The sequence below is a fragment of the Babylonia areolata genome, chromosome 2 (genome assembly GCF_041734735.1).
Source record: "Babylonia areolata isolate BAREFJ2019XMU chromosome 2, ASM4173473v1, whole genome shotgun sequence".
In the NCBI taxonomy this organism is placed as follows: Eukaryota; Metazoa; Mollusca; class Gastropoda; order Neogastropoda; family Buccinidae; genus Babylonia; species Babylonia areolata.
In genome coordinates this window covers 40,423,547-40,446,704 of record NC_134877.1, presented here as the reverse complement: position 1 = coordinate 40,446,704, position 23,158 = coordinate 40,423,547, and the positions used below count along the sequence as shown (strand labels likewise).

Sequence of the window (23,158 nt, the reverse complement as noted above, 5' to 3'; positions counted from 1 at the left end):
GCTTGTCACATGGCAGGAATAATTTTGGAACTTTAGTGCCCTTTACACATGACAGGAACAATTCTGAAACTTTAGTACCCTTTACACATGACAGGAATCATTTTGGAACTTCAGTGCCCTTTACACATGACAGGAATCATTCTGTTATTTCAGTGCCCTTTACACATGACAGGAATAATTCTGGTACTTCAGTGCCCTTTACACATGACAGGAACAATTAAAAACACAGTTGACTGAACAATCGCTAAACGCCATTTTTCTGGCATCAGGGATCTTTTCCAGCCCCTCTTTTGGCAAATCAGTGGCAGCATGTGTGTGTGTGTGTGTGTGTGTGTGTGTGTGTGTGTGTGTGTGTGTGTGCGTGTGTGTGTGTGTATGTGTGCACGCGCATGCACGTGCATGCGTGCGAGTGTGTAAGTGTACACATGAGTCAAGAGAGTTCTATGTGCGTGCGAGCGCATACATGTGTGTATTTGCATATGTGACTGTGTGTGTGCGTGTGGGGGTGGATGGGAGGGTGGGTGGATGTGCGTCATGGGGGCTATGAACTGTACATGTGTGTGTGTGTGTGCGTGTGTGTGTGTGCGTGTGCGTGCGTGCGTGCGTGTGTGTGTGTAGAGGATGAGATGTGTGTATATGTATGTCTGTACTGTCGGAGCTATGGAATATTGGAATGTGTGTGTGTCTACATATATGTGTATGTGTGTGTGTTTGTGCGTGTATGTGGAGGATGGGGGGTGGGGAATTGTTGTGTGTGTGCCTGTGATGGAAACTGCGATATATAGGAATGTGTGGGAGGGGGAGGGAGGGGGGTGGGGGGAGAAGGAGGAGTACGGGGGCAGGGGGTGTGTGTGCAGGGTAATGTGGGAGATGGTGTGTGAGTGTGAGTTTGTGTCTAAGTGTCAGGGCTTGTGTGCTTTTATGTGTAGTGCTGGGCTTGTGCACTTTTGTTTGTGCTTTCATTTCTGTGAAACTGCATGTTTGCTGCATATCTGTTGTGCATGTGTGTGCGTGTGTGTGTGTGTGTGCATGTCTGTACACTCATTTACATTTAATTTGCTTATCTATGTATTACTGGAATTGTCTTTTTACCTATCTATCTTTTCCTCAAGGCGTGACTAAGTGTGTTGGGTTACGCTGCTGGTCAGGCATCTGCTTAGTAGATGTGGTGTAGCATATATGGATTTGTCTGAACCCAGTGACACCTCCTTGAGTAACTGAACTGAACTGAAACTAGCTTGTATCAGTCTACTGTTAGTTTATGTGACCCTTTCCAGAAAAACTTCTACATTGTCAAAGCAGTGTTAGCTTGTGTAAGTCCATTGTTAGTTTATGTGACCCTTCTGTGAGTTAAAACTAATATCATACTCTTGTAGGCAACGACAACTGGCAAAGAACAACAATCACCCACCACCACCACCACCAATTATAAAATAATCATCAAGCATTTTGTGTAAAAAAAAAACAAAAAAACCCCAAAAAACAAATATACAGGGTCAGAAAGATGTCAGCTTGTTTACCTGAATTCCTGAGGGCTCTTGTTCTGAAGACCAAACACAATCATGTTTGCTTGCCATTCTGTCAAGATTGTTGTGTCCATGGGGTGAATGCATAAACTTCCTCAGTTCCTCATCTTCCAATCTTTTCTCATGACAGGTGATGCTACTGTCTATTTCTCTCAGCCTTTTCTTCGTCTCAAGCACAACTGCCTGTGGACCTTCAATCTGCATGTAGCTCTCATCCCATTCAAAAACAGTTGTCTGGTACATCTTTTCAAGACGTTTCTTCAGATCTCTAAGTTTCCATCTCCACACTGTGGTGATGAATTTTTGTCTGGACTTTGAGAAATGGATGACTTCAGTGTAAATGGTGTTTTCTTTGAGGAACATTTTCACCTGTTCTGTTACAGTGTCAATAATGTTTTTTGTTGCGATGACACAAATGTGGGACCTTTGTGAAACAATCTCAAAGGTTTGACCACACTTTCTCCTCAACTCCTGCAAGAAAGATTTCCATTCGTTTGATGTCATCAATGCTGATGTTTCTTTATCAGCCTTGATGACTTTACGTTCAGTCAAAGAAGAGCGGACAATTTGAAGAGCAGCATCAAGGTCAGTTTTTGTGAAGGCATGCACTGCAACTTCTCCATTCACCAGGACTTGAACTGCTGCAACTTTTTTATATTGCCTGAATTCATCTGTGAAGAACTGCAAAGAGTCAACTTTCGAAAGAACAGATTGCTCCACATTTGTAGCAGGAATTGTGCATGTTTGGATTTTCTCCAGTTGATGCCACATTTCCTGTGTGGCCTTCTTAATTTCTGGATCACTTCCTTGAAAAACTACTTTTACAATTTCATTTCTTTCATTTTCAAATTTGATTCTCAGATCTTTTGAGCTACGGTTTTCAGCAAAGGAGCAATCCTTCAGAAGCTGTGCCTTGTAAGGAGCCAGACCACAAGTACATGTTTCTTCAGCCATCTTGCGCTGATGTTCATCTTCAATGCCTTTTGCAATTCTGTCAACTTCCGCAAATACTTCACCAACATAAGTTTCCATGCCAACTATGACAAATGCCTCTTGTGGTATTTTGATCAAGGTTGCTTTCTCAGATTTGCAGCTTCTTTCCATGTCCAGTTTTTCTTTAATGTTTCTCCATATCAATGGCTCCACATTTCTTCTTGCAACTCTTATTGTGCTGATTTGGTCCTCTACTATTCTCTGGACATCCTCCTCCCAGTTTTTGGCCAAGAAACGTGCTCTTGATGTCTCTGTAGTTAGTGTGCAGTGAATTTTCAATCTGTTTCCTTCAAATTGTGGACATGCATACTTCACAGAAAGCTGCTGGTGAAATTCCTCCCACTTTGTCTTTGAATGACGTAAAAAGGTAAGTTTGTGGTCATTCTGTGTAGTCACCATGATTGGTTTTGGCATGACAAATGACCGAGGATCCTTCCAACCACCCATCTGCCCAAGGCAGGGGTAGTAAGGCTTTACTTCTAGGGTAATGCCATCCAGCTCATGAGATGTGTTCATCACGCTGTTGATAACTGGGGGAGAAAAATACACAAAATTAATCCCAAAACACAGTAAAACTAAACAAAATAGATGAAGATATACTTAATATTTGACTTCACAAGATGTCTATCATGTTTTCCTCATAATGATGTCCTTGACAATACATTATATTTCTATTCAAATACCTTGATAATACATTATCTTTCTGAGGCTTTTCTTAAACACATGATGAACTGTTACCATTCCACCCCAACCCAATATCTGAAACAGAATAAACGTCTGTGGAGAAACAACTCATCCCCTGCAAAGTCTTTTATGGCAGTTCTCCAGCAGGAGACTAATTTCCAGTAAATTTTATTTCAAAGTAAAACATTGATGCATCTTGTTCCTCATTGCAATGTTTTTAAACTATGATCAAAATCCCTGTGAGTTTTCTCCCTCTGCTCCACATGTAGGTTTATCTCCCACACGAATGTCGAGGAAAAAGAGAATAACAGGGGGTAATTACACCTGCCTTTTCTTCTCCTTCTTCCTCTTTTTAAAAAAAATCTAGTTTTGTTTCATATTATTTTTTTAACACATGGAATATTTTCCATAGAAAATAAAATGAAAAACATTTTCCCACATTTTTGAAAGGTTCCTGGCATATGTGTAATGTGCTTTAAAATATTTCAGAATCAACTGATACTTTCATCAAGTTTCTTTATATCATATGTAAAACAATGCCATAAAAGTGTTTGAGTGTTCCATGAAAGTTCCAGTTATTTAACAACAATAGTTTGGCTTAGCTTAAGATTTGTTCATAACAAAAGTGTGGCCTTAACTCTTTTTCACCCTCTTTTTGATGGGATGTCTGGAAAGTCCTTATCAATATCTACAACCATGCCAAGGATGGTGTCTGCACACATTGTGGTTCCTAAGATGTCACCAATGTTGAAGTTTGAACAACACACAAAGTTCAAATGGTTTAATTATTTCACCCCTTTATAGGGCACAGGGGATAACAAAAGCTTCCACATAAGTAAAATAATAAACGAACCAATGTAACATCAGGTAAAGTTGAAGAGAAAACCACAGAAAAACACACACATTATGTTGCCCATAATCAGAAAGTCATAGCCTACCTTCAGCATCTTCAAAGTACACAATGCATTTCCCTTCTTCAGACGGAATGGGCTTAATGTTTTCCACTTTCCAGCCCTTGCTTTCAAAGTGAAGTTTGAGGTAGCCCTCCGGCATGCTGGAAGTAAGCTTTGAAACAATGATGGATTTGCACAATGGCACTTTGGACACAGAAAGAACTGATCCTTCATCAAGACTCTTTCTCTTTTGTTGACAAGCGGCTTGTATTTGGTGAAAGTCTGAAAAAATAACCCATATATATACATGTTCACATGTATACACATAGACACATATGAATATACACATACATATAAGTAAGTGCACAAATGTATAAGCTAAACACACACACATATGTTCACACACATATGCACATCACACAAACACATACACACACACACACACACACACAACTGCACACACACTTTTGTCTTGTCAGATCTTTATTATTTTTTTTTGTCTAGCAAACTTGATGTAGTGTTGCATGACACTGAGTCCATTTTGTTGGTTAATTTGCAAAATGCAAATGCCTGGCAATGCCTCACTTGGGTAGAAAGCACATACATCTGTGTATGTGAACCATAAAAGAGCATTACGAATGATATGGTACATGATTAACCCCTTCAGTGTCCCACAGCAGAAATTTCCATCACCTTCTGGTGTGCAAAAAAGTGCCCCAGGATGAAAATATCTGTCCACGTCAGTGTAGGAATTATCCAGTCGCAAAATTATTAAATCCATGTGCGGTTGTTACAATTTGATAGTGTGTTCATTATCTTTCTCAGAAGTATAGGTTATATATTTTTTATTTTAGTAGTTTACATGCTGGAAAAAAAATTACCCTCTGTAACCAAAACATCCCTTGACAAATAACTGTCACTGAGCATAGCATAGGTTTGGCACTGAAAGGACTAACATGGAATATTTTTTAGTCATCTGTTAATTATCTTGCCACAAAATGATTTTCAAGGCTTGTGGCAAAAAGCTCAAAATAATTCTCAGTAGTAAGTACAGTTACATATAACTACTATGTTAAGAATCATTTACATTCATTAACAGTTTCATAGTGTAGCTACTTCAGATGTGACTTACCAATAGCCGCTTTAAATGTGACCATGATAGTGTGCAGTTCCTCAGCATAGAGGATTTCTGACACATCACATCCAGCAACATTTTCAAGGAACAGCTTCAGATGTTCATGCTTGACTTCAGGTACACCCCGGAACAGCAGTTTCTGTGGGTATGTTCTTGCATGTTGACCTCTTTTCAAAGTAACCAGGGATCCCCCAATCGTATGAGTTCTTGACATTACACGTTCAGCCACTGCACATGAAACAAATGGGTCAGTTAACACAAGAAAGAGAGGAAGACGGATGAGCAAGCAAACAAGAGTCAGAGAGAGAGAGGGGGGAGAAACTGGGAGAGAGAGAGAGAAGAGGGGGTGAAGAAGGAGAATGGTTTAAATTTGTGATCTCCCTCTCTCTCTATATATCTCTCTCTCTCTTTTTCATTGACTGCAGTCCCACTGCCAAAAGCATGAAACCCACTACATAGCTCCACTCTTTTAAGAATCAAGGAACAACTGACTGTCACCCTGCTACAACCATCACTTGCACTCTGCCTGATGGGAAGAAGAAAGGCTAACCTGTTCCATACTATTATGCCTCCTCCTTTGCCTCCTATCTCTCTCGGCATGTTGGTCAGTATGAAGACCCACTGACTACTGTGAAGAAAAGGGAAAAGAGATGGTATGGCCATGTGACAAGATCTGACGGACTCTCCAAGACCATCCTTCAGGGAACAGTGCAGGGGAAAAGGAAACGAGACAGACAGCAAAAGTGGGCAGACAACATCACCGAGTGGATGGAGAGAAGCTTTGCTAAAAGACCCCCAGAAATGGAGAATGTTGGTGATGCATTCATCAGTGCCCCCATGACCAAACCAGGTTTCAGGACCAGGCACAGTGACAGGCCTTTGTTATGGGCATGTCTTTGTTCACTGATCAAGATATCCTTAATAATGACCCCTTGGGCAATGCTATTCTTTGCTTTCTGCCTGATCTAGTTCAGGTGGGTTGTCCCATTTGATTACCACCTTTTTCAGACCATCATCACTCGCAGTTTTTATGGGATGAAGATTACTGAGTCTGCCACTACCAAGACCTGATGGACTGATAACCAGATTTCATCACAGCTTCTGGACTAGTGCTTCTTTGTGGATGTGCTAACACAACAACAACAAAGTCTGCTGCAAGTGTGATAACTGCTCTCACACACATGAGTAACAGTCGCTTAGAATGGAAGCCTTGCAGGATAAAGAGCAATGCAATCATCCGTTTAAGCAACACTGTGATGTAATTTGCCAGCAAAAACCTATACTGTTAATTTTTTTTTAGAAGTCAGAAAGGAAGAAGCTACTGACTTGACTAAAATAGGGTTCTACTCGGCTTTGAAACGCTCAGCTTTCAAGCAACTGTTCCAAAATTTGATTATCATATTTGATAAAAAGATATCTTTTCATGCCCCATCCTCCAAAAAAAACAAAAAAACACAAACAAACAACAACCCCCACCCCCCCCAAAAAAAACCCCCCAAAAAACAACAACCCCAAAACAAGAAGATGCCCCATCCAAATATAAACCAGATCCAATATCTTTTGTGTTTTCTGAACATTTTTCTGAAAAGACAGAAGGAACTGTCTGATTCACTTCCACATGTTCTGAACTATCACTCTCCAAAGTTACCAACATGCCAACACACTCTGTCACCATCTCCTAAATCATTCACCAGTTTTACTGAGCAATTCTTCACAAAGATGTTGATGAAAATATTGATATTCCTCTTGTTATCACAAATATTATCAACACTTCTTTGAACTAAGATTTTTCATTGTAGAACCACCATTGTAACGCCACATTCAAAGGAAACTTCTATAACTAATTAAAAAAAAAAAGCACAACAACAACAACAAAAACACCACACAAAAAAACAGAAAAGAAAAAAGAAAGCTGCAAAAAACAACAGACAAGTTCTTAACCCAAAACACATCTCTCCAAAATGTATTGCACATCTCCAGAGCAATAACACCTGTCACCCTTTTTGATCAGCCAGTCAGACAAGACACTGCATTAGAACTACTCTTCTGCAAGGATTAACTGAGACTGTATTGCTGAAAATAACATGTTCTATCTACTTTTATTGTATCATTTTGTGGCATTTGACACCACTGTCACTGACCACAAAATTCTTTTTTTTCTCCTCTAGAAACTATGTTCAGCATCCATTCCACCACAGTCCAATGGTTCAAAGTTTGCTTGAGGGAGAGATAACCTTGTGTGAATCAATATCTTCACATTATCCCAAACTTCCCTTCTTTCCAGTGTCCCCCAAGGCTCAGTGTATGGCCACATTTTGTTAAACACATTTAATATTCATTTGCTTGATGATCCAGAACCACTCTTTTGATCATAACCTGTTTTTAAGATGTCACATGGATAAAAGAAAAACAAAAAACAGCCCCACCATAATGAACTGTATATAGCTCATAGTTTGACATTACATGTTTTGATCTCATATCGTTTATAGACAGATTTTCTAAAGTCACTGATCTCAAGTTAACCTTTACTGATTTTACTTTACATTGTAAAATTATAAAGTTTGGCAAGCAGGACAATCAAAATGAATACAAAATTTCAAATGTTTTGGTTCAATTAGAGACACATCCAGTTCTTCTGCATGTTTCCTGCACTGTTTAATGTGCTTAGAGCCATAGGGTAACTGCCACAATACTTAAAAAAAAATTAAACTGATTTTGATTTTCTGCAGTAAAATATGAAGGAACTGTACAGCTTCTGACTCTGGGGAAAAAATCCACTCACCAAGAGCACTGTTGAAAACTATAAGGATGGACTTCTCATCCTTGATGACTTGCAGGTCATCTATTTTTCCACCATCATTGCGTTCACTTTCAAAGTGGTTCCAGTAGATGTCATCTGTCAGCAGAGTTGTAACAGTAACCAGCACTGTTCTGCGATTTCTTTCTTCTTCTGCTGCTGACATACCAGAGCGGGAACTTGATGATGATGTGAATTCTTGTACACTGGGGCCATGACTTGGAGGCCTGTCACTGTCAGCAGGTCCTTATCAAAAACAAAAAAAAAGAAAAAAGGATGAAGTGAAAATCAATATCTGAAGATCTGAAAACAATACTGAATGTTACAACAAATCCAATTTATTACTTTGGGCACTTCTGTATCTGACAAGGACAGTCATCCATTTACACACACACACATAACATCTCTCTCTCTCTTTAGATATATATATATATATATATATATATATATACATATACATATAACACTAAACAACTGGTACAGAACCTTAAAATATAAAAGAAGCATGAAATCCTATAATTACATAAGTAGCATTCTTTGTCCCCTTTCTCCATCTGTTTGTTTGTTTTTCAAAACTGGTATTATACCAATACTGCTCCATCACATCCTCAAAAAGAAAAAGAAACAAAAAAACAAAACAAAAAACACACCTGAAGATGACTTCTTAACTCATTCTTTATTGACAGATTACTTCCCTTACTTTCCCCCAAAACTGGATAACTATATGGTTTGAATAAAATAATTGAAAAGGAGTGAAAAGACAGACAGAGACTTTTGAAATATCCTAACTATATCTACAAATAGTTGATGGAGCAAAAGTAATAAACTCATTTCTTTATTACTTGTTGGTACAATATATGGGGGTGAATTACATATGGTACAAAACAAAATTTTTCACACCAAATAATTTTGAGAACTGATCTCCACATGTCAGATTTTTATTACAGATGTGAAAATAATAGTCACTGCTGTACTTCAATGGCAATTTATTTCAGTACGGGTGCTGGCAAAGTACTGGGCAATCTCATACTGCCTCACATGTGGCAAACAGAGCTGGTGGGTTGATAGGAAGCAACCTATCTGCTTGTCAGCCAATGAGTCATTAAACCTAATGCTCACACAGAAACTGTCAAATGTTCATTTTCCACTATAAAATGAACAGTTAGCAAATAAACAAATTTCAATCCTTACTGTGCCAGTGTGATGGTGTTTCTCTCATTCTTGGGACTTCTTCCTCTCTTCTGTCTGCCTGAGTGAATGGTCGATTGCTGGCTGCAGTCTGTCCTGGCCTCTGTTGACCTAACTCTGAAGAATCCCTGCTGCCTTGGTGATACGGGGAAGATTCTCTTGGCCTCTGCTGACCTAACTCTGAATACCTGGTGTCTTGATAATATGGTGCAGCCTCTCTTGGCCTCTGTTGACCAAACTCTGAAGAATCCCTCGTGCCTTGGAAATATGGGACAGTCTCTCTCGGCCTCTGTTGACCAAATTCTGAAGAATCCCTTGTGCTTTGGAAATATGGGACAGTCTCTCTTGGCCTCTGTTGACCAAATTCTGAAGAATCCCTTGCGCTTTGGAAATATGGGACAGTCTCTCTCGGCCTCTGTTGACCAAATTCTGAAGAATCCCTTGTGCTTTGGAAATATTGGGAAGTCTCTCTTGGCCTCTGTTGACCAAACTCTGAAGAATTCCTGGTGTCATGATAATATACATGACTGCTTCCACCATCACCTCTGAAATGACGAGATGGCTCTGCAGTCTGTACTCGTCCTGTGTATCTCATTTCTGGGTATGGACTTTCAAAGTGTCCTGTCTGCGGTCTCAGGTCAGTCTGGTATTCACCATAGTCAGAAGGCAGACCAAAGTGGCTTGTGTCAGATTCTCCCTGAGAAGAGAATCTAGAGTATAGTGCATCATGCCTCCTGCCCTGCATGTGTTCTCTGTACAGTCCAGCATCACCATGAGGTGGATCTCTGGGCAGATAGACATGGCTTGCATCAGATTCCCTACGGAAAGATTGTTGAGCATATTGTTCATTATGTCTCTGACTGTGGATCTGTTCTTCCAGTGGCAGACAGGAGTCATTATCAGCTTCAGCACAACTCTGAAACACACACACACACACACACACACACACACACACACACACACACACACACACACACACACACACAAACAGGCAGACAGACACAGATTTTGTTTGGTGAGATTGATCAACTGAAGAGCTCAATTCCCAAGAGAGAGAGAGAGAGAGAGAGAGAGAGAGAGAGAGAGAGAGAGAGAGAGAGTGCAATCACCTGATATCCACCATTAAACTTTTCTTCATCAAAACAACACAGGCACTGAGTTTGGTGACTTATTCAAAGATTTGATAACCTGCAGCTACTTATCCAAACTGCAAATAAAATGGTATCTGCTGACTGTTTCAGAAATTCTCAGGTTTCAGCCAGATCAAACAAAGGAATGAAAGTGAAAGGCTGCTGTGAGAAGAAACTGTCAGATTTGGAAGTTTACTCCTGAAACAGATGATGAAAAAGACAGACCTAAGCAGCCAGCTGGTTCCTGGAGCTCTCTAGGACCTCTCCAAAGGAGGCACAGCATTTGACTGCAGCTGAAGCAAGTGGTGGCCATTTTATCCAAAGGGCACTCACAAGGCTTACAAACCATGTTTGCCTGCTGATGAGTCCTCAATGGTTGGTAAGTTCCAAAAGAATACTTTGATTTACTTTTGCACATTTTTGAGAATAATCAGAGAGAAGATTTATTGTTTGAAATTAGGTATTTATTACACTCCATATCTATGAAAGGTGCAAATGTTGATTTTTATTGGAAACCGTCCCACAGTGGATTCCTTTATAATGACCAAGCAGACAGAGCAGCAAAAAGGGGAGCAAACAATTATACAGGTAGTTTAAAAGTATATTTCCCATTGTCATATACAAGGAAATAAGGAAATATCCTAGAAAGAGACTAAAAGGTGCTTCATTCAACTCTTAAACCTAATCAGTGGACTTTCTCAGACTTTGGTCTGATTCGCATACAAATTTTAAGTTTAATTTTCAAACTATTATCTAATTCATCACAGACTAAATTATATTGCTCTGAAGTCAAGTGCATATGCTTCAGCAATGTGAAAGATTAAGCATATAATTTTTTACTGTGATTTGATGAAGTTTTACCTGCACAAAAGTGTGTCACCACAAGTAACTGAGACCGTTGATATTTTTTACTTTTTGCATTTATTATCATTTGTTTCACTTGTTAAATTAACAAATTCTCTTTTATAAAGTCCATAAAGTAATTTTCTGTAATTGTATTTGTTTCAAACTCCACCCCCCTACCCAGTTTCCCCCAACTCACCATTCAACCCCCTCCCCCTCCTCTTTAATGATAATACTCAAATGTATGTATCAATACTCTAACAAAATGTCTTCAATCACCGATAATATGTGTGATGGAACATTAAACAAAATTCCTCCTTCTACTTTGATTTTGTGGGTAGGTATTGCATGTATCAGTTGTGGTTGTCCAATCAATTTTTGGAGTCGTTTGTGAGCATGACAATATAATGCAAAGAAATAAAAGCTTAACATAGATCTTCTTTACCATCTGTGCAAGTAAGGTTCAAGCCATGTCTGACTGATGTTTGTCGTTGGAGTTCTTTTGTATAAAACATGTGAAGGTTGATTCTGCAGGCCAGCCTCTTGCTTTTAAGATAGTCTGTAATGTAGGACCCTAGAGGCAGTAACGTCAGTAGTGCTTGTACAACCACACACACACTATTATTTTCTGGGTAAGCTAAAAATTACAAAATGTCTAAGATGCCATCATTTACCTGATTGTTTCAGATGAAAATAAATGAAATGAAACAACAAAAAGCATCACAGTCATTTTCCTTTTGATCAATGACAAATAACAAAGTTAGAAGTGCGTGACATCTTTGACCAGCCATGATGGCTTGTAACATAACCAGTTTGGATGAAGTTATTTCAGTGTGATTTTGTTTAAAGGTTTGTAATTCAGATGACTTAACACAACAGCATCCTATACCACTGCACAGTGACTGCCTGCACACCTTTTCCTTTTGTTGAAAAATGTTGGGTACTGTCTTCTTATGCCATTATTCCAGGCAGGATAAAGTACATTTGTAGCATGCCGAGAAACACATATAATATTAGAATGTCACCTAGTCTCACATAAACTAACAAAAACACAGTGTGTGTGTGTGTGTGTGTGTGTGTGTGTGTGTGTGTGTGTGTGTGTGCACATACCAGGAATGACAACTAGCTAGGTGTGTGAGAGGGGGAGAGATTCTTTATCAGCAGACATCTCTTTGCAGTAATGGATTTCATGGGAAAAGCTACTGTGTAAATTATCCACTTTACCTGTCTTACGTCAATCCAGGTGGTGCTGTCTGGAATATCATTAATTCCAGGATGACGTACTTTAATATTTTCACATCTTTTCAATGCTTGTTTGCACTTGACCTGATCTGAAAACAAACCAAATGTCAAATATAAACAATAATGATCAAGGCTCTTTATCTTTTTCAGCAAACTCTTTTTGGTAAACATAAAATGAAAGACCTCAAATTCTCATCATCCACTGCTCTCCTGCCGACACTTCATTGGTTGCCTGTTCAAGCCAGAATTGAATATAAAGTTGCCTGTCTATGCTTTCAGTGCCTGAATTGTGATACCACACCCTCATATCTTTCTGAGTGTGTTAACCCGTACTTGCCAAACAGAACACTGAGATATCTTGACTCCTCCCAGCTAACTGTTCCCCAATACTTCCTTAACTCCTGTGGAAAGAGGTCATTTTCCATCTTCGGCCCAACAACTTGGAATTCTCTGCCTATTGCTCTCAGACAAACAACTCATCTATCTACCTTGAAAGCAAATATTAAAACTTATCTCTTTAAAAAATACTTATCATAACTTGAATAGTGCTGTTGTCCCAGGCTCATGGCAATGTGAGTGTGTGTGATGGGTGAGTGGAGAGAATGGGGGTGGGTTGATGGATGGTGATGGTGTGGTTCAAAAGGGAGAATGACTGCCAATTTTTACCCCAATTAACTTTTCTATCCAAAACTTTATTTTTCAATTTTTACCAAATCTATGGCATGCAAATTACAATTATACTCCTTTTTACATGTATGTATTTTAAGGGAAAATTGCTGTTATCTCAGCCATTTAGTCATGTGTGTGTGTCTGTGTGTGTGTGTTTGTGTTTGTGTTCCACAACATGGTCCACAAGACAGTCACACAAGGAGATGTATCTCTTCCCAGCCTGCAATACAAACTAAGGAAGTATTCCTTCTTCCCAAAGACTGTCAGGGACTGGAACAGCCTGCCTCCAGAGGTTATCTCCTCAACATTGGTGGAGTGCTTCAAGTCCCGAATCTGACCGACCAGCAACCCCCCGCACCCTTCCTCTACCACCATCACCCCACCCCACCCCACAAGTCCCTAACTACCAGTCCTACAAAATAACAACCCAGTTAGTGGAAACCCCCCAGTTCTATACACATCAGAACCATCAAAATGATGATGGTGGATGTTTAAAGAAAGAAGAAGAAGTGTAGCAACTGTAGCTAGTATTGAGAGTATGTTACTGTGTGAGTTTTATGCATTGTGTTTTTGTAATATTAATGAATCTGTTTTATGTTTCTACTACTTTTCATATGCTTTCTTGTTTCACTTTTGGTACTGGATTGTAAAGCGCTTAGAGCTTGCTTATGCTTGCATTATAGCGCTATATAAAAATAAGATATTAACATTATCATTATTATCCACTATTAAGAACTAAAAAAGCAACTGGGATAAAATCAACAGAGACTGGAGACTCGAATTAACATATGCATGTAGAACCACTCTTTCCTGTTAGTTTTCTCTTCAATCATAATTGGCCGGAACACCAATCCATGTATCGTTGCCAAATGGATTTTTGTTGCCTTGTGTATCTGGGTCTGGATCAATATGTCGAAAGAGCCCGTGGTTTTGGTTGAGACTGGGACTGTCGTGGTTGGGTGATTGAGTATGGGATGAGCGTGAGAGATGGGACCAAAGCAAATAGGTGGGAACTTGAACTGCTAATCACGCTAGTAACGATGTCATCAAATACAAACAAACAAGACAAAACAAACACCGACAACGAGCGGGCGGATGGAAGCAGTGCCGAATCGTGATTTCATTGACGTCTTTGTGCCCACTGACTACAAATCGATTGGTCGGTCGAAAAGTAAGCCATATTTAGCAATCGGGAAATCCCAATCTATTTTAAAATCTGATAGCAGTGCGTCAGATGATTCCTGAGGAATGGTGCACATTTAGCCGTTTTTGAGAAAGCGAATAACAACTCTTTCCCGAGAAACCCGGATACTGTCTACCCTAAAAACAAACTACATATGATTATATCTGTTGCTACCTACATTATCATTTGGGCTGTTGGGTGTTATATCATCAAGCCACATTATTATTATTATTATTAGCATTTACGGCTTATCTTGAAAATAAGCCCTAGGCGTTTACAAATAGAACATGTAAATATCAAAAAAGAAAAACTGAACACAAGATACCAAATTTCATTGAAAACTATTAACACCCCCCTGCCCCCTACAAACACACACACAAACAATACACACAAGGTGAGGGGGATGCCAAACAAAGGTGGGTCACGGCACTTCTAAATTAATTCCCAAGCATGGAAACAAAAGTTATGAATGTGGGACTTTGGAAAATGTGAATTATCAAATGCCATAAAAATACCAGGCGTCCGAACTTTTAGATATTTTACAGACTTGTTGATGATACCCTAAAGTTACTGTGTGAAAATTTTTAATGAATTTGGTTTCTCTGTCACTGAGAAAATACTTGTCAAAAAGCTGTTCACTTTTTTGGGGACACCCGATATTCATCAATCTATTCAGCCCCTTTTCTAAAATAAAGCTCAAAGAACTTTACATGTACACAACTTGTTGACTATAATAGTATAAAGGACAAACAACAACAACAACAACAATAATAATAAATCAGCTGACACAAACTTCAAACAGACATCATGACGTAACTCGTCCAACTTGCTTACAAACACACATACCATTCATAGCATGAATAAGACACAGTTCAGCTGTGGTGGACAAAGATATCAGCGCTGCTTAGATATAGATGGATATTCAGAGAAGACTTGAAAGAGGCTGTGGAAGTGGAGCATTTAATATTAGACAGAGGGGACTTCCAGATGGTTGGACCTTGAAAGGAAAAAGTACATTATTAACCAAAGGATTTTGTTCTGACAGATGGAACACATAGAATAATTATAAGTAAAAGAATAGAGATTTTGAGATGGGTTGTACTAATGCAATTATCAGAGAGAAATTCAGGGTCAGTGTCAATAAGAGAAGAAAATATGACTGAAGAGAGTTTATATGACATGCTGGACTGAATGGGGACCCAATGTAATTAAGGATTTCAGAAGTGTGGTATGTTGACATTTGAGAAATTTCAGAATCAGCTGTGCTGCATTGTTCTGAACCTTTTGGAGCTTGTGAAACAGGTATACTTTGGGGTGCTAGAAATAAAAGGACAGCATTGTCATAATCAAGCCTGGAGTGAACAAGAGAGCAGACAAGAGTTTCGGTTGCATCTATACAGACCAATAGTGATGGATGGTTTTTATACACAAATAGTGATGGATGGTGTTTATTCTCCCAAGTTCAAGATATGCTATCCTGCAAACATTTGAATTATGCTCTTTAAAAGATAGGATCTGATAAAAAATGATACCCAAACTATGAACAGAGATGAAATTTTAATGTCAGCAGCAATAATGCTGATCATGGTTGGAAGCAAGGGTTGTTTTTTAAACTTAGGAGGGGCAGTTAACAAGACTTCTGGGTTTTTTCATCAGTAAACAGCAGTTTCAATATTGTAATCCACGATTTTAAGTCATATTAAACTGATGCAGATTTTTTTTCAAAATCAAGTGATACATTTCAGTAATTGAAATTGTAATTGTGCTTGACTGGTAGAACTGTGTGTGATCAGCAAAACTTTCATGTGATAAACAGTGATCATAAATATTTTGAGAAACTGGTGTTGTATACATCATAAACAAGGTAGGTTCCAACATAGAACCCCGTGGAACTCTATATTCCAAGAATGTGTCAGGTGACCATATACTAATACCATCTGTCTACGGTCACAAAGGTAAGATTTTATCAAAGCATGGGCAACATCTTGAATACCTAAAGAGTGATGTAGTCTAGATAGAAGGATATAATATATATATATATATATATATATATATATATATATATATATATATATATATATATATATATATATATATATGTGTGTGTGTGTGTGTGTGTGTGTGTGTGTGTGTGTGTGTGTAGATAGATATCAACAATTGTGCTTGACTGGTAAAACTGTGTGTAATCAGCAAAACTTTCATGAAATAAACAGTGATGATCATTATTTTGAAAGACTTGTGTTGCATACATGATAAACAAGATAGGTCCCAACACAGAGCCTTGTGGCTTGTGGAACTCTATATTCTAAGAATGTATCATGTAAATATAGGCCATTTACTAACACATTCTATGTTCACTGAGATAAGATTTTATCAAAGCATCAGTGACATCCTGAATGCCTAAAGAGTGATACAGTCTACACAGAAGGATTGATGGATGGATGGAATCGATTCATTCATTCATTTATAGTCTGTTCATCTAAGATGGTATTATACAGACTGATGGATGGAAAGATGTATGCATGTATGTATGTATGCATATAATGTGTGGGAGATAGTCAATGTCTTCCCTGGTAAAAACACTTGTGAAAAAATTATTCAACACCCCAGCCTTTTCTTGATTACTCATTTTTACTGCCCATTAAAGTTCCATCTGACCTGATGAGATTTGATATACTCAACATATTTTGGGGATATTTTAGAATATATATCTTTAGCCAATATTCCATGATGTTCTGCTGATTTACGCATGACCCATTTCACTTGATTTTGGGCATATGCGTATGTATAACAGTTTTCCTTAGTCCTGAATTTCTTGTAGATTTTAAGATTTTAACTTTAAACTGATTTTGTCTATGTAAGTAGAGTTTGTGGAACAGACATCCACTTGAATAGAGAGTACTTGGTGAAACTTAATTGCATGGGGTAGACTTTTCTTTGCACTCATTTATTATTCTTTTAAAATTAGACTCCAATATTGATTAGTGTTTAGTTCCTCTGTCTACATGTTTTTCCAGACCACGCAGTCAAGGAATTTTCTCACCCCCTCATAGTTACCACCATTCCACATGTACTTTTAAACCCACTGTACTTGTTCATTTTGAACTTTACCCGAAGTCACTGATATATAGCTATGAGGCTCTTTCCCACATAAGGAAAGAATACAAGGTTATCAAAGTCATTTCAACAATAGATCATTCTCTCCCCAAACTATTTTGATGTGTGTGCATCAATGTGTTTATGTGAGGGTTGGGCTGGGGTGCTGGGGTGAGATGGGGGGACAGGGAGAGGGGAGGTGCGGGGGAGGGGCTTGGGGGGTTGGGGGTGAGTCGTAAGCATTGTTACACTTTTTGATGTTAATATTTGCAAGTTTGTATCTTGATATTTAATTTTATGTGGGTGAAGTGAAAGAGCTGTGTGAGTTTTGTATCTTTACATTTTACTATGGGAATGAGTTGAGAGAGATGTGTCAGTCGTGAGTGATGTTACGCTGTTTTTAACTGGTTGTATCAAATCTTTTTATTTTATTTCATATTCATGTTTCTTATTTATAATAGGTGTACTGTCAAAAACACTTTGAGCCACAGGGTAAGCGCTTAACAAATGCAGTTTATGCACATTATTATTATTATTATTATCATCATTATCATCATCATTATTATCATCAATCAACGGTTTTTCACTGTCTGCATGTAGTCATCTGAAGTGAGTTGGTTCTTTCAGTGCCCGAAACAGATGAGTACATATCTTTCATTCTTTCAAGGAACATCTTCGCTGGGTCCCAAGGTGCATGTTTCATTTCCCAATCAATCTCGGGGCTGCTGAAATCACTTATAGTGATAATAGGTATAGGTATAGGTAGGTATAGGTATAGGTATAGAATAGGGACGAAGTAGGCCTCGCGGCCTTTTTAATGTCCCTTCTTTTTCGTCAACATTGAGTAGTGTCTGCATTGCATGCAGTAATTTTCCTACGAGTAATTTAATAATCATATTCATACTTTTTTATCTTTACATTTATATCAGCGTCCAGAAGATTCTTGAATTGGTTAAGAGTTGGTGCTGTTTTGGTTAGTTCTGTTAGTGGGTTCCACCATTTTATAACGCGATTAGTAAAAGTGTATGTTTTGGCATTTAATCGAGTATGTTTTGGGTATATATCTTTGCTAGAGCTTCGTGTTTTTTCAACAGTGTTAAATTCAAAGAAATCTTCCACTCTTAGATCATCTAAATTGCATATGATTTTGTATACTTGGATCATATCTCCCCTATATCGTCTATATTTCAGTGATGGAAGGTCCAGTTGCCTCAGCCTTTCTCCATAATCCATGTCTTTTAGTTCACTTAATAATTTTGTAGCTCTTCTTTGCACCCTTTCTATTGATGCTAGCAATCCTTTCCGGTTTGGGTATCCCCATATAGGATCTTTAAACTCACGGTATCAAACCTTTTGGCCTGTTGTTAATAACAAAATGTGCAAAAACGAGGGGGTCGATCAAGAAAACTTTTGCACGGCGATAAGTGAGTGTTCACTGCATGGTTACATGCCCTTTGCTTGAGAAGTCGGACGACTGAAAGTTGGTATGTAAGTCAATGTGTATGATACGCATCCAGTTTTTGCACTAACTCTGACCATGACAACTTTCCGTACTGGTCTGATTTGATTATCTTATCAACACTGATAGTGTGGAAGCCTGTAGGTCGACAAGTTAGCCATTGCAACATGTTGGTAAGTTACAACGAAAGTACGTACTGAACAGGAAGTCATACATGCATGGTTACCTTCTGGGGAAGATAAAAGTATGATCCAGGTTGATTCCTCTGCAGCGCTTGGGGCAATCTGGAGAACTTGAGTTTCGCTGAGTTGGACAATAGACCGGGCAGTTTCCGTAGGATCAGTGACTGTTGATAAACCCCAGACGACGAGGCAATGGCTTGTCAACTGCACACGGTCCATCCGCGACGCCTCCATGATGGCGCCTGAGGGCGCTTCGATCTTCTTCCACCACTGGGCACACCGCTAAAAAGAAAGTTTTGGAAAGATCCTTCTTTTTTGTTATCATATTAGTTGAAGTTGACTCCTCACAGCTTGCTTTACGTGCGAGGCAAGAACCTTGCGGCAAATGGCAGTAATATAGAAAAGACTGACAAAGTAAAGCAGCTCATTGGACAGCTGGTACTTTCTCGTCATTTAGGATTTCCCGTTTGTTTTCTGAAAAACAATTTGGATATTCCCGTTGTTATTTTTGTAATTGTGTTTTCCCAAAATATTTGTCCCGTGCTATCTACGGCACACACGTAATCGTGCTGACAGAGGTGATCACTTTTGCATTCTAACTTGAAGTTTCCATCCAGCAACAGAGCAGTTAACCTGTTGAACGAATTAACAACAAACATTCAATATCTACCACTGACACTATCAAAAGTTAAATGGATAACAGCATAAACTGATGATATGAGTAAGATGAATAACTACATGTTGTTTTAATCAGTTCAGTGCAGTTACCCAAGGAGGTGTCACAGCGTTCAGACAAATCCATGTACGTTGCACCACATCTGCTAAGCAGATACCTGACCAGCAGCGTAACCCAACACGCTTTGTCAGGCCTTGAGATAAAAAGGGGGATACATAAACAAAGAAAGGACATCATCAAATTGATGAATAAATTGATGAAAATTAATAGATAAACCTAAAAATAAATTTGAAAATAAGAAAGCAAATAGATAAATAAATAAATAAAATACAGAAAACAATAACAATGATAATAGATAACTAAACAAATAAGCAAATAGATGTAAATAAACACACACACACACACACACTGTTTAGTTTGTAGCTTTGCGTCTTTACCGTATACCTAGACCGAGCCACATCACGTCAGGTAGAGCATACTTGCATCCCTTTCTCCTGATTGTGTCAAGAAGTAAATACAGCAGATCCATTTGATAAGTATCATTAGGTTTTATGTTGACAAAGAGTGGTCCAATAATTCTTCCAGGTGCAGGCAAATAATTATATTTCCACCATTGCCCGTTTCTCTACTGTCTCAGAACTTACACCTGCAGCAATGCTTAATTCATCAAATATTTACTTTCCTTTCCAGTGTCCTTGAGGACAATAACAGATATGAGATAGTTTAACATCCATATGTGAGAGAACAATAAATTTACCTCTCATATGCAACAGAAATGTTCCTCTTCCGGAGAGACGACACGGAAAGGTTGAATTATCTCCCTTAGACCACTTGCTGTATACCTCTGAGCTATTGGGAACCCATGTAGCGGCGTCTGGCAACTGGCTGAAAGTGGGAGGAGCACTCTGAAGCACTCTTTTGTTAATCGTCCCGCATTTTGAAGCGTAGAAATATTTGGGTTTGCCTTTGTATACAAACCTAGCTTTGCTTTGCATGATAACATATTCTATAAAATGCTTTAGGTTAGCCATTCAGAAAATAAAATGTTTATTTTAATTTTTTTTTAAATTGATTCGGATTGACGATACGGATACTTATACAGCGCCCACTCATCCTCGGTCGGAGACAAAGCTCTAAGCGCTTTACAAACACGGGGTCATTTGCACAACAGGCTGCCTACCTAAGTACAGCAGATTTCAGGCTAGATGTGTGGCACTGACGCACACTGACATACACAATCCGGCAGACAGACATATAACATCAGTTTTACTGACGTGTATTAAGGGCCAGCCATTTTGTTTATTTACCCCCACAATGCAGGCAGCCCGGCATACTCCGTTTTCGGGGGTGTACATGTCGGGTATGTTCTTGTTTCCAGTAACCCACCGAGCTCTGACATGGATGACAGGATCTTTCACGTTAACGTGCGTATTTGATCTTCTGTGTGCGTACAGTACACACTGGCACACGAAGGGGGTTCGTTCAGGCACTATGAGCCCGCGGCAGGTCTGCACATATGTTGACCTGGGACTGAGATCGGAAAAATCTCCACCCTTTACCCACCTGGCGCCCGGTACCGAGATTCGAACCCGGGACGCTCAGAGCTGAAAGCCGTCCAATGCTTTAACCATTCGGCTATTGCCAGCGCTCGTCAATCATGAGTAATTTTGGAATTAAGTCTGCCGGAGGGCACTAGCATGTGTGGAGGAAGGACTGAGTACGGCTGAGTACCATGGGCATTTTCTTAAAGTCCTGGATCATTTTGGCTCCAACAACCTAAGAGACAGCATCGATATCACATACACTTACAGTGATACTAACCACACCATCGACGTGTTTACTGCATATAAATATTCTAAAGTGGACACTCAATTAACTGGAATGAACATAAAAGAAAAATTGAATCATCGTTTCTTTCAATCCTTTGAAGGCAGGTTTGTTCAGATCTAGAAACCTACCGTCTTGAGATTTGCTTGAAGGGATGACAACGTCTCTTTACCACCGAAATAATAAAACAAACAAACAATCGAGATATAATAAAACACAAAAAACATGATTTAAACGGCGTTATTACGTCCAATACAACCACATCTACTTTTCTCAAGAAGAAGAAAGCGTCAACATTGCCTTAAGTATCTTCTTCTGCGTTCACTCGTATGCACACGAGTGGGCTTTTACGTGTATGACCGTTTTTACCCCGCCATGTAGGCAGCCATACTCCGTTTTCGGGGGTGTGCATGCTGGGTATGTTCTTGTTTCCATAACCCACCGAACGCTGACATGGATTACAGGATCTTTAACGTGCGTATTTGATCTTCTGCTTGCATATACACACGAAGGGGGTTCAGGCACTAGCAGGTCTGCACATATGTTAACCTGGGAGATCGTAAAAATCTCCATCCTTTACCCACCAGGCGCCGTTACCGTGATTCGAACCCGGGACCCTCAGATTGACAGTCCAACGCTTTAACCACTCGGCTATTGCACCCGTCGCCTTAAGTATCAAATTTAATCATTTGACGTCAGATACGTGCCCGGCCCAGCCTTGGGGATTAGTCTTCTTGCATCGGAACTGAACATGCATGGTTCGCTCACATGCTTTATCTATTTATTTATTTATTTTTAAAAGATTTTTTCTCCAAAGCTTATTTTATATATCACATTTGATACAGAGCACTTTTTTAACCTTTGTTTTTTTTTCTCTGCATGATTACTTTACTTGATAAAGCGCGAAGCACAAGTGAGTCTTGAAGGCTTTGCTTCCTGTTTATGTATGTTACAGTGTGCAGGAAGTGTCACCTACACCACACCAACCCTGTCCCTCTTCCCTCCACTATCCCTTCACCGCCACCCCCCCTTCTCATCTCCCTCACCACTGACTCCGTCACCCTTGAGGTTGTGCCTCCACCACGTCACCCTTCCTCCTCCCAACCCACCGCCACCGTCACTAACTTCATGACTTCAGTGAGACTGCTCAGTCACCGGGCCCAGCTGTGAAACATTGCCGTGCCTGCAGTTACGTTGATGTGGTAATAGCCATGTGATGTAGATCTATGTCAACATGTCTGAAAATTATGCTAATGTGGGTATGTCGAACGTTTCCCGTGTGGTGGTCTGTCTTTTAAGTTGCCCCACCTCCCCTTCACACACACAGCTGGGATGTTAGTGTGGGGTGGGAGGAAAAGTAATTTTAATGTTATCTTTGATCGAGCGGGCTAACATGCCCAGAGTTGTATCGTCCCCTCACCTAATGTGGAAAGAAACAAAGCAGATTTTGAATGGTAGCTAATCAGAATGTGAATAACAGATGTATCAACCATTCACTTAGCGTCACTTGGACAAGCCGAGATCAGTTACTTCTGCTAAACTAATTGGGAGTGTTGTAGTTTATGCACAGTATGGCGTGGGAAGGAATAAAACTTCAGCATAGCTATTTCTTTTCCAGGCATATTCCTGCTCAGC

The 23,158-nt window shown here is 39.3% G+C and overlaps 1 protein-coding gene across 2 annotated transcripts in view; it reads right to left on the bottom strand.

Annotated features, from left to right (window-relative positions):
• Window positions 1–20,477, bottom strand: part of LOC143301233 (protein mono-ADP-ribosyltransferase PARP14-like) — a 67,851-nt gene extending 47,374 nt beyond the window's left edge. The window contains exons 1-8 of one of the 2 annotated variants that reach the window (XM_076615376.1): window positions 20,454–20,477; window positions 19,065–19,302; window positions 12,414–12,520; window positions 9,220–10,132; window positions 8,014–8,274; window positions 5,229–5,459; window positions 4,142–4,378; window positions 1,521–3,049 (exon numbers count right to left, since the gene is read on the bottom strand). In XM_076615376.1, coding sequence (XP_076471491.1) covers window positions 1,521–3,049; window positions 4,142–4,378; window positions 5,229–5,459; window positions 8,014–8,274; window positions 9,220–10,132; window positions 12,414–12,520; window positions 19,065–19,254 — 3,468 coding nt within the window. In that variant the 5' untranslated portion in view covers window positions 19,255–19,302; window positions 20,454–20,477. Of the gene's footprint in view, window positions 1–1,520; window positions 3,050–4,141; window positions 4,379–5,228; window positions 5,460–8,013; window positions 8,275–9,219; window positions 10,133–12,413; window positions 12,521–19,064; window positions 19,507–20,453 lie in introns of those variants that run through there. The other variant, XM_076615367.1, reaches the window with a different exon arrangement.
• Between the last annotated feature and the right edge of the window lie 2,681 nt (window positions 20,478–23,158).